The sequence below is a fragment of the Excalfactoria chinensis genome, chromosome 17 (genome assembly GCF_039878825.1).
Source record: "Excalfactoria chinensis isolate bCotChi1 chromosome 17, bCotChi1.hap2, whole genome shotgun sequence".
Lineage (NCBI taxonomy): Eukaryota > Metazoa > Chordata > Aves > Galliformes > Phasianidae > Excalfactoria > Excalfactoria chinensis.
The window spans coordinates 6,310,066-6,321,831 of NC_092841.1; the positions used below are offsets into that span (position 1 = coordinate 6,310,066).

An 11,766-nucleotide genomic window follows, 5' to 3' on the forward strand; every position below is an offset into this window, starting at 1 on the left:
TTTTGTGGTCAGACTCTGGAACCACAACTCCACAACTCATATTTCCTTACTGAACTCATTTTCTTGCAGCTACGTAAAACTTCTCAAAAACGAGAAAATAATTCTCTTTCTGCCATAGCTTTCCATCTGTAATAGTTCCCTGATAGATGTGCCTAAGCAGATTTGTAACCAGTGTTTGTATAAGATATGCTCATAAAAGCCATGCAAAGACAAAATGATAGCAGACACTTAGCAGAATATTATTAGTAATCTTCTGGGTGCTCAAGAAATGGTGCTCTGTCCAAACTACAGCCATGCAAGTCCAAAACTTTAAATAAATATTTATTTATGCCCACTCACTCACAGTCTGACAACAAAATATCCTACCAGAATAGTAGTCTCCATCATTATGCTGTCTTGACAGTTTTTCACTTGTTGAGTTTGTAGCCAAGGCAGATCTGAAAAGCAAATGAATAAAAGCTCATGTAATTATCCAAAACAGTCAATAAAAACAACACGATGACATGCGATGATCACTAATTGTCTACGCTGACTACCACACTTTCTTAACTACTGAAACTAATGGAAAATTTGCTTCTGTCTTTACAAAAAGCACAAGCGAACCTTAAGGTCAAAAGCAGACACCCTTGCATTACTCTTCTTTAAGACTTCAAAAATTTTAATTCCAAATCTCCATCCATTCAAACATAGGTCTCCTAGCTGGCCTTTTTCTATTTTTAGACTATTTCCAGACTATTTCCTCATCCTGTTGTTGTGTTAGCAGGTGGTATGCAAAGCACAACCATCCATTGTTTGCAGGTGTGTGCAGTAATAAGCCGTATACATGTGGTGGAAGGCCTCCAGCCTTTAAAACAGAAATACTTCACCGTGACCAAAAAGCAAGCTATCTTACCGAGACATCTCCATGGATGGTCCTTTAGCTTGACAAAAAGAAAGAATAAAATATCTATTAATACATAGCATGAGTATAACAATTTAAAAATAGAAATAAAAACAAAAATATAGTTATTATCTGCCAAAGTCAGAGTAACTTCTCTCAGCGATCACAGAATGAATTATGTAGCATCCTACATCCTGTTTATAATACAGCTAACTTAACTGTCTCTTTTGCAGAGAAGCTAAGCTCTAAAATCCAACATTTCAGCCTGGCCGACTTAAACTGTCTGGGACATCCAGAGACTCCATTTTTCCCTAAAAATTTTGCGAAGTATTGCATATCATAGGATGTTCATTTAAAATTACATTTCTTTACTTTCTGAAAGAACAAGATCTGAAGGAATATCTTAATGATAAAAGACAAACGCCTAAGTGAAACCATATTCACATATGGGGAAAAGAAGTCTAATAATCTCAACTTTGCCTTATGAGGACTAGAGAATGATGCCACCTACCCTAAGCTGGGAGTCTGAATCAAATCACCATAGCTTCCAGAACCTTTAGTGAGATGTTATCCCATTCTGCCTAAAATACCTGAAAAACCATCACACCTACAGTCTAATTTGGGCCACCCATATTTAAAGTGAATTTTTAGGTCTTAAAATCATATTTAGTCATCTCCTGAAGCCTCACCCCTATAGGTTCTTTGCTCCTGAAACAAAGGCAATACTTTATCTGCCATATAGTAATCAGCAAAGAAATAGAAGGGAATCATTAATTACCATTTTTCTTCTTACACCAAAACCACCACACGGCAAGAATCACCACTCCTGCGATAGGTATTAGGACAAATGCAGTAATTACTCCTTTCTGCCAAGATGCTAATATGACTGGAAAGAAGAAAGACATGTTTAAGAGAGTAGGTACAGTGTCTGGTCATCATTACAAACTTCTGCAGTAAAGGGAGCTCTCATTTTACTATGAATTGGCCATTTTACGTACTAGTGAAGATCTTTAAGGAGAATTGCATGCAAAGATCACAAGTGAGCCTTTCTCTTGTGGCAAACAAGTCTACAACAACAGGTTGATTTTAGCTTGCATATAACATCACTGGCTTTTGTTAAACTTTTGGATATAGGTGAGATAATCTCTGTTTATAAGTGGTCCTTCTGTTTGACTTCTATCAATGGTGGATCAAGAAAGACAGTAACACTTGGTAACCTCCATATACCCAATAACTTTTCAGACAACACAAGCCTTGTCTGCCATGATGGCAAGGTAGACAGCCTATCGCAAAATTTAACTTACCATTGATGGTTATTGGATGGCTTTTCACACTCACATTAGCTCGATTAGAAGCAATGCAGTAATATGACCCCGTGTCCTGCCTGCTCATCTCTTTCTTCTGCCACGCAACTCTGTCTGAGTGTTCACTTCTTTCAAATAAAAGAACATCATGATCAGTTTTCCTAAAAATCCTGAAGAGGATTGGCCAAGATCCTTCTTGCACAGCGCAGAGAAAAGTGGTATCGCTGCCATCTTCCACCTGCCCATAAGGAATACTGCCCAAGCTGGCATTCCTGATGGGTACTACAAAGGAAGGTACAAATGAGACAAATATCAGTGCTATTAGAAATAACTTTGACAGTAAAACATTGCATTGTAGATATACTTGCTTTAACGCCATTTAAAGTCATGCTAAACAGAGACTGAAAGCACAGTATTAATCTTTCTGAAATATCCCTGTCAGACCACATCCTCTAGAAAACACTTCTATACAGACAGAAGTAGAGAGGCCACCATAAAGAAAGAAAGCAAGCACAGGAGGAAACTGTATCCATTGCCACAGAAATGGGTTAATTCCCCGAAATTACACATCAGTTTGATTTTGTAAAAAATTTTAGCTCCATTTATGTAGCTGTGCTTTCATAGTTATGTCGAATTGTGCTGTTTTATACTAACAGTATTAGATGTTTCTCATAACCTTTAGTATTCCATAGCAAACACTGGCAGATAATGGATCAAGTTCTTCAAAACCATCTTTAGAATTTGAATCTTACTGGACAAATGTCTTCATCATTTTATATTTCATTTCTCTCTAGTGTTAGCAAAGCGTATCCTAGCAGATTTGATGAACATGAGGTGCAATCTTAGCTCTTTAGTCTAAGCAGACATAAATACTGCAAATGGAGATTATATTGGAGAACAGAAAGCATGTCCTTCAGCTGAGCAGTGATCCAGCTGACATGGAAGAGATGCAACAATTTAGGATGCATCTGTTCTAGTCATATATAGATCAACATCAAAAATTTCATTTCTTCAGTAAACTCAGAGAGAATCCACCTGTTAATCAACAGCTTTTCCTCTTTAAAACCAAAACAGTTTGCATTACAGCTGTAACACAAAACTGAAAACTTATTTATATCACCAGGATCTGAATCAGGAACTATCATGTCAAATCTTACTACCATCTGCTCTGAGAGAACCAAAAACATGTACAGAAAGAGTACAGCGGTTAAAATTCTACTAAAACAAGACACTCTACCCTCTTAATGAAAGGGGAAAAACACACACACTTGTGCAGTAAGAGTTATCTTATCAGTCTCCTGTAGGCCACTGCAGAACTTTTTTTTGCATAAAGTTCTTTCTGACTTACTTTTTCCTCTCCCATATTCCAAATTTCCTGCCCCATTCAGCAGTGCAGTTCTGCTCTCACACTCTTAACTGCTGCAAGTCAATGAAGTTACTGTTGAGCACAAAGGTAACTCATTGGTAGATCAGTCTTTGCTCACACACTGTACCTCCTATTTGCAGATGTGGAATAATTACAGGCTGACTTTCAGACCTATTAAGCAAATGCAGCTTCTGGTGCAAGATAAATCATTTCTGCTTTACCAATAAGACTAGTTGTATGATAAGATTTCAAGCCAGATACACTCATTTATTTAAAGTGAACTCAGCTGTAGTTAAATCAATTCAGAATACTATCAGGATTTTTATATTAGTGACGAGTAGCTTGTGATCACCAACCAGTTTTAATTCAATTGATTTATAAACATTTTGCATCCATTTTGCTTAGTCTTTGAAGCATATGCTGCTTCAAAGAATTGAAAGATGTCATTAGACAAGAAAATCTGAACACTTACCTATTACTGTGATGTTGAGAATCTTGCTAGTTTTCATACCACTGGAGTGATGATTTCTAGCGCCACATTTGTATTGTCCTTTATCATTTTGTCTAATATCTTCATCCAAGAAAACAGCAAATGTGTTATTAGTTACTATTTCTTTCTTTGCTTTATTTCCTTTGTAGAATGTGAATGTTATTGGTGGTGTTCCCATCATTAAATAACAGGTTAACTTTACAGGCTTCCCCAGAACCACTTCTGGTAAACCACTGAAAACAGAAATACTTGGCATGGAAACTGGAGCTAAAATGGGAAGGAAAGGAAAAAAATATTGCCAATTACATTGCATAAAGTCAGATCTCCACAGGTCCCTTCCAAACACTACACTTCTACGACTGTGATTATCTTCTATACAACAGACAGACACACAATATTGAGCACATTTTTTTCCCACAGACAACCTATGTGGCAAGCTTGCTCATTGACAGAATAGAAGCAGGGGTGATCTGAACAAAGCAAAGACATAGATAATAAAGCATATGTGACTTATACTAAAGTAGCATACTAACAGAATGCCAAGGAAATTAAAAACAGGTCAGGTAAAGCAGCTATGGATCATTCAAACTCCAGAGCGAGCTCTCTGCTCAGGAGAGCACTTTTATTTCACCAGCACTGGGTTCTAACATTTGTATCAACTCACCATAAACACGTATCGTTACAGGTTTGCTCTCCTTGACTATTTTATTTACTTCAGCTTTACAGATATACGACCCAGTATCATTGACGGTAGCTCTCATTGTTAAGTTCCTGGAACTTCTCAACAAGACGTCTCCATTTGAATTTTTCCGTAAAATAGAGAAACTGGCATTTTGAAAATCTTTAATGCTGCAACTCAAAGTCAATTCTTTATTTTCATCCAGCTTATTCATAGAAGCAGCCAATATTGGCTTAGGGAATAACTCTGAAAATTAAAAAGAGAATCAGTTCATTCAAATACAGCATAAAAGAACGTGACCTCCTATCCCGAAGTACACAGAAAGAAGGATAAAATGGAAGTTTATAATCATGCTATTGTAATACAATAGTATTTTTCAAGGAGAGCAGAAAGGCAGCAATAACCTGGAGCCCACATCTCCTTTGTGTTAACTGAATTATTAGCAACAGGCAAAAATCAGAAGCCCAAATGTAAATAGCCTTTCAATTAGGGAGAATTCTCTTTTGAATCTAGACATTACCTTTGCAAGTCTACCAAATACTGTTCCACTGCGCAACATCTAAGATGAACAGAGGAGTTACCTGCCACAACAACATTCCGTGTGGTGGTTTTAGATGCTTTCCCTTCCTCCACCTTACAGAGGTATTCACCGCTGTCCTCTAGAGTAGCCACTGTAGAGTATTTCAAAGTTGTCTGATCTCGTACACTGCTCAGTATTGTTTTATTCCTCAGAAGTATTATTTCAATGTCACGCATTTTGGCTACTACAGTAGAGCACTCAAATTGTATTTCTTTTCCTTCTGTAATGTTACTTGAGGGCTTGATGTGCAGAGTTGGCTTTATAAATGGTTCTGCAAGAGAACACATATACATAAAATCACAACCCAACTTATTAATTGTGGCAAGCAAAAGTATTTAAAAAGAAAAACTAAGAAACTTACCCTTGACTGTTATAAGTGTTCTGTTGCTGGGTTCTGAGGTTTCAAATTCAAACTTTACACTCCTCTTACCCAAACAGTCAAATTGCAAAATGTTATCTCCTTCATCAACGGGGAATTCTATAACAGAAAAATTCCTCTGTAGTTCATAGTTCAGTTTTTCTTTAGGTGTTGAATTCATCTTTATCTTCCGGAAAATGAAATGCAATGGAGGCACTTCTTCTGGCAGCTCACACCGTAATTTCACGACTTCGCCCTCAAAAACTTCTTTTTTCTCAGCGATCAAAATTGGTTTGGTCATTCCTTAGAGCAGAAAACAAAGCAAGAAACAGATCAATGCATCATCCTAAATCAAACTCTTGTCTTTGATGACTGTGGTAGCAATTTATGGTAGCGGGCAGAAAAAAATGGTTGGAAAGAACTAGGTTTGGGATTTTTTTTATGCTGCGCACCTGTGAACATTGGTGGCCCCTGTTTGCATAAAAGATAAAGAAACAAGATGGATGTAACATTGGCCATAAAAATAGCCCCCGTGTGACTCCAGATTTGGTGATGGTTATCACAAGGTTGTCACAATCTCTATTTCCAGCAAGCTATTCTCCTGTTATAGTATTTATGATCTGTAGGCACAAGCATTCACAAATAACACTTTCTAGTCTAGGAGGCAGAGCATGGGATGGTGATTCTGGAGGCACAGGGTCCATTCCTGACTAATGCTGATCTGCCAGGAAACCTTGGGAAAGTGATTTCATTTTTGTGCCTTTATATGAAGACTGAGTATGAAACTCTTGTAAAGCACCATGACAGCTGCAGATGAAAAGTACTTTGCAAGATATCCTATTTAGCACTATAACTATTTACTCTCAGCGGTTGTTATCATTTTGTACCTTAGAAAACTGCCATGTTTGAAGGAATATTCACCTGTTACCCAAACATGTAAGGAATCACTGTATCTTATCTTTCCATCTGCTTCTACAGCACATTGGTAGTCTCCTGTATGTGAAGATCTAGCCATGGGTACTTCATATCGTGCGTCTCCTTTTCCTGATACACTCGTGAACACAAGCTTCCCATCCTTAAAAATCGTAATATTATGCTGCAAGTTGAAATCGGTACTTTTGCTAATATCAGCACGGCATATAACTGACATAGGAGCTCCATTCTTCACTTTGGCAGATGGCTGAACCTTGATATGAACTGCATTGAAGGTAAAAACTTGATGGAGAAAATAAAAAGAGTTATAGTTATTTTCAAATCATCCAACATAATACTGTCACCTCAAGCTACTACATTTTAACCAGTAAAATTAATCCAATGTATCACAGCAGTATGTGTAACAATTTTTGTAATCAGGTCTACAGATGCTGACAGTGGTAGCAGCATTACCTTCCACTGCACAGAGGAACATGAAGCCTCCACTGGCCATCACAGTCCACAGCATTCATCTCCTCTGTCTTTTCCTTGTGGGACTGAAAAAATTAATGATTTGGCCAGACCTGCTAAATTCCTTAAGAGACACTGAGGGTATTGGGAAAGGCTTGCAGCTATTCCTTGGCTTTCCTTATTTCTCATGGCTTGTTGTCTCCAATTGCAATAGCGAGGAGATCTGAACAAAATTCTGCATCTATCCTTGCTTGAGCAAATGAAATAATACACTGTAAGCCTGTTTAGAGTCGTATGAAATCCAAAGACAATCCACCCCTAAGCATATAACTGGAACCCTTGGATCTATTCCAGTATTTTTTAGTCTGAAATTAAGGTTGTGCTGTTCAACAGCTTCCATTTAAACACACTCTGCATTGACTCGGGATAATCCTAAACCCTTAGTTTAGGAAAACTGGAGTACAGTAGTATATATCTGGCTTCAGCATATGCAAGCAAACATGTATGTGCCCATCTTGACACTGTGGGCTGTCCTTAACATCACGCTCATTAAGTAATCTCAATACAATCACAGGCAGAAGCAATGCCTCCATTTAATTTAGAATTTAAACTCGTCAAAAAAATATTTACTGAATACAGTATTTTGACTACAGAATACAAAATAAAGTGACAACAACAACAACCCCTCCCCACCCCCAAACACACACAAATCCACAATAGCTAATTTGCTTTTGTAGAGCTGTAGTGCAGCAAACCACACAAACTCTCATGTATGCACATGAATAACCGAGAAATTAGTTCAATTACCTCATTTAAATATGTATATGAGAAAACTATATTTACCTACCTCTTGGCTGAGTGCAAATTTCTGAACCTGGAAAGAAGTAAAACGAAATGTTCTTTTCAGTTTATGGATTGAGCAACAGAAAGCAATAACAAATCACACCACCAGCGAAACAACAAAGCCACAGACGAGTCAGAAGAAGAGGTACAAGTCCACATACTTAGTTATCAAACTTACACTGCAAGAAAATCACCAGAAGAGCAAGATACATCTCGTTCCTGGAGAACAGACACTTATTTCCAAAATAAAGCAATATTCATCATCCGAGGTGACGCCACCAGACTCCCAAATCAGATCTGCTTTATTTTGCTTTATGGTAATAGATAAAAATTTTCCATTAAAAATTGTAAGGTTTTGCAAATCTTCAGCAGAAACTGGCCAGGTCAAGTGATCGTTCCCATTACTGGAAATGGCAAACAATGAGAATCTATCTGCTGCTCACAGGCAGATTACTGCTCAGGAAGTGACTGGACTTTTCCTGAGGGCGCTACCAAATGCATTCGCTTTGTTTAATTTCTTAAGGTGTATTAAAAAAAAAACAACAACAACAAAAAACCAAGAAGTTCCAGGGACATTTACCCTGTAGTTCCTGTCCATATATGGGTATTTTTAAGTCACGATTAACCATTTACGAATACAAATTATATTCACTATTTGACTTTAGCAGATGTTTAGCAAATGTTTCTCTTCACCCTAAGAGTAAACGTAGAGGGTTATTCATTTTTCTCCTCTCTCTCCACACCAAGGTCCGTCACCTTCACTGTGGCACAGTTTCAATGTGGAGTTGGCAGTAAATTCAAATCAGTTCATAATCCACAGCTTCTCTCGGATTAGATTAGAATACTGACAGACAAACCTCTTCTACGGCCGTCACACATCAAAGACACAAACACGCACGAGTTGTTATTTTGTGTAGTTGGGACTGGGCAAAACACACAGTTAGAAATGTTTAACCCCAGAAGAAATGAACAGGCTGAACTTAATTTCCCTGCACAGATGTGAAGCAGCACTGGCAAGGAAAAATAGGATTAAATAATAAAGCAGAAATTGAACCGGGAGCTCAGGAAAACACCCCACTTCAGCATTTGGCTCCCAGTTTCTGTTGGTGTCTGCCTGAGATACAGCAAAAAAAATGAGGTACAATTCAGAACACCTGAATTACTGAACTTCCTTTAACAAAACAGAAGGGTCTTTTCCTGATTACAGAGGAAAGTCTAAGGAAAGTAAAAAGCCTGAAGACAAGTACACAGCTATTACAGGGCTATTTTGCAAGGAGGGAGGAATGCAGAGTGGCACAGCATTCATAGCAGTTAACAACTAGGAAGTCAGCTGGATACCCAGCAGTAGTATTTGTTCTGCTTACTTTGGACTGTTTGAAATATATGGCCAACAAAGACTGGTGGTTTGGCTGCTTCCCAAAAATGGTCTCCAGAGCCAGGTAGAGGAAAGGAGGAGGAGGACACAGAGCAGATGGAGAACAAAAGTTCGATAAATTTTGCTACTATTAACAATAATAATAATAATAATAGGAAGGAAGGAGATTTCCCCCTTGCTCTGTAAAAGAATTCAGTAAGACACAGAAAACTCAGAAAAATCACAGCACTCCTTCCCACCAGGGGACAAAGCCACAAAGAGGGAAAGAGAAATGGGTGGGAGCCACTATGCTTCAGAGTGATCCAGCATGACTGGGCTCAGTAGCAGGTCAGATCAGCTTTTAGGATGAGCGAGGTCAGCAGTACAGCTTAATGGTGCACAAACCCAAGGCTGTTCAGATGCCACAAGCCAAGGATGTTCAGAAGATCTCTCAGCATAATTAGACTGTCATACTCTTAATAAAACCTCAGCATCACCCTGGAGAGAAAAATCCAACAGGTAAATCTGAGAGGTAAGGTCTACTGCAGAAATTCAACACAAAATACTATGTAACTTGACAGAAAAACACTCCAGAGGAGTCAGAACAGCTTGAGACCATCTTCCATTGTTAAGCAGGAGATCATGTGGACATAAATATAAACTTACATGTACCTGTGCCAATGGTCTTATTGTAATCTCTCAGGACACATTCTTCTGAAACAAGAACAGAAATTTGTTCAAGTTTACACAATTTAAAGAACCCTTTTCAGTCCTTTATTGTATTTGTGGGAAAAGAGGTACTGATGAAAAACGTGCAGCACAGTTTCTGAATGAGACCGAAGAATTGGACACGATGCCCTTTGACACCAAGTGATTCTTTTCAAAGAGACCAAAGAATCAAACCCTTAAATACTAAAGCTGTGCTCATCTTCGAATTCCTAATTGCTGTTTCTGGTGTCTGGGTCCTTTGCTATTTATGTGGTTAAATACAATAATTCCTAAAATGCCCTATTAGATGTTTACCTAGAATCCAAGTCAAAACCTATTTCCCTAAGGATGAAATGCTGAATAAGAGCACAACACTGTGGGGCCATCAAAGCTCATTCCACACCATTTCAGCCCACTGAATCTACTTTAAAAGCAATTAATTGCTACAGAAGGGCATCACCAAACATCTGAGATCCAAGTCCATCTTTACTGATGTCAATACAAACTTCCAGTAACCAAATCAATAGTAGAAAAAGTAGCTCTGAATTCTAGTTGCCGTTGCTGACACCGTGGTTCCTTACAGCTGTGAACTACTTTGCTCTATTAACACTTCCTGTTTCAACATGCTCAGAGTTAACAGAATCACAACAAACATCGTTGTTTTCACACGTCTACTCAGCTCCCTGGGGAACTGGGAACGAATTGCATTTGTTCTACATATATTTTTAGGGTATATTGTCTTCTCTTGAGCGTGAGACATTCACGTCGTTTGTTTTCATTTTAAAAGACTCCTCGTATCTCCACAGATAAGAAGAAATAATTTTAAAAGTCATGGACGTGAATATTTACGAAGGATGTTAAAGAAAGTGATTTATTTCCAAAAATCTATAGATCCTATCATTTATCTTAAAAACTGTGTAGCTGTAAATCTGTGCTGCTCTGACCGGTACGTTTCATAACAGTGCCATCTACTGGGTGAGGCCCACAGACTGAATCTAAGTACATTTTTCCTCCTCCCTTTTTTTTTTTCCTCCAATTAAACCAGTGTTTCACTCTGAAGCTTTTCCTTTAATTACCGATATCCAACACCTCTCCCAAAGGGCAATATAAAACAGATGTGGTTTATAAGTCATTTCAGGAACCAGACAGCTGGTAGTGAGGGAATCCTACTGAAGAATTCATGTTGCAGTGTTTCTCCTGAATACTACAGTAACCTATTATCACTATTTGGATCAATTCTTCCTAACCAATCTGGTGTCATACTGAAGTTCTTTCCCATCTCGTACATGCGTAGTCGCAACGATCAGCATTTGCCAAGAGAAAGATATTTGTTCCCATTTCAAGTCCTAAACCCAAATTTTAAGAGAAAATAAAACTTGTGAGGACACAGATGCACTGAACTATGGGATAGATTCCAGATGCCCTGACTGCACATGGCGAAGGAAGCAACTGAGCTCTCAGTCGAAGGCCTGGAGACAACTAAACTTCTTTCTTTGAAAGGGCACGGACAGATTCTCAATAACTGTCTCCCACCACAGAGACACACACCAAATAAAACTCCTTCTTTGGAAAAAAAAGAGCAAAACCAAACCATTTGAGTCTGGGACACACATCCCAAGTGCCAGGAGCCGTGCAAGGCAGCTGCCCACTGCCCCCCAGAAAGAAGTGTGCAACACCACACTGCCTCCTGCACACCTCTCCTCCTCCACCACCCACCTGCAAGTGTCTTAGGAGCTGTGCTGGGACAAAGACCAGCTTGCTGCAACAGGAAAATGCTGAAATGCTCCCAGTTCCTCTCTCGACATCTGCATTTCTACACAC

General features: G+C 38.5%; 1 protein-coding gene across 7 annotated transcripts in view; it reads right to left on the minus strand.

The window, feature by feature from the left end:
- PECAM1 (platelet and endothelial cell adhesion molecule 1) overlaps positions 1–11,766 on the minus strand; it is a 31,885-nt gene that overhangs the window by 14,873 nt on the left and 5,246 nt on the right. For 5 of the 7 annotated variants that reach the window (XM_072351803.1, XM_072351810.1, XM_072351805.1 and 2 more), the window contains exons 1-11: positions 8,062–8,373; positions 7,888–7,914; positions 6,579–6,872; positions 5,661–5,960; positions 5,301–5,570; positions 4,705–4,965; positions 4,023–4,307; positions 2,185–2,466; positions 1,659–1,766; positions 893–920; positions 367–437 (exon numbers count right to left, since the gene is read on the minus strand). In XM_072351803.1, coding sequence (XP_072207904.1) covers positions 367–437; positions 893–920; positions 1,659–1,766; positions 2,185–2,466; positions 4,023–4,307; positions 4,705–4,965; positions 5,301–5,570; positions 5,661–5,960; positions 6,579–6,872; positions 7,888–7,914; positions 8,062–8,095 — 1,960 coding nt within the window. In that variant the 5' untranslated portion in view covers positions 8,096–8,373. Of the gene's footprint in view, positions 1–366; positions 438–892; positions 921–1,658; positions 1,767–2,184; positions 2,467–4,022; positions 4,308–4,704; positions 4,966–5,300; positions 5,571–5,660; positions 5,961–6,578; positions 6,873–7,887; positions 7,915–8,061; positions 8,387–11,766 lie in introns of those variants that run through there. The other 2 variants (XM_072351807.1, XM_072351809.1) reach the window with 2 other exon arrangements.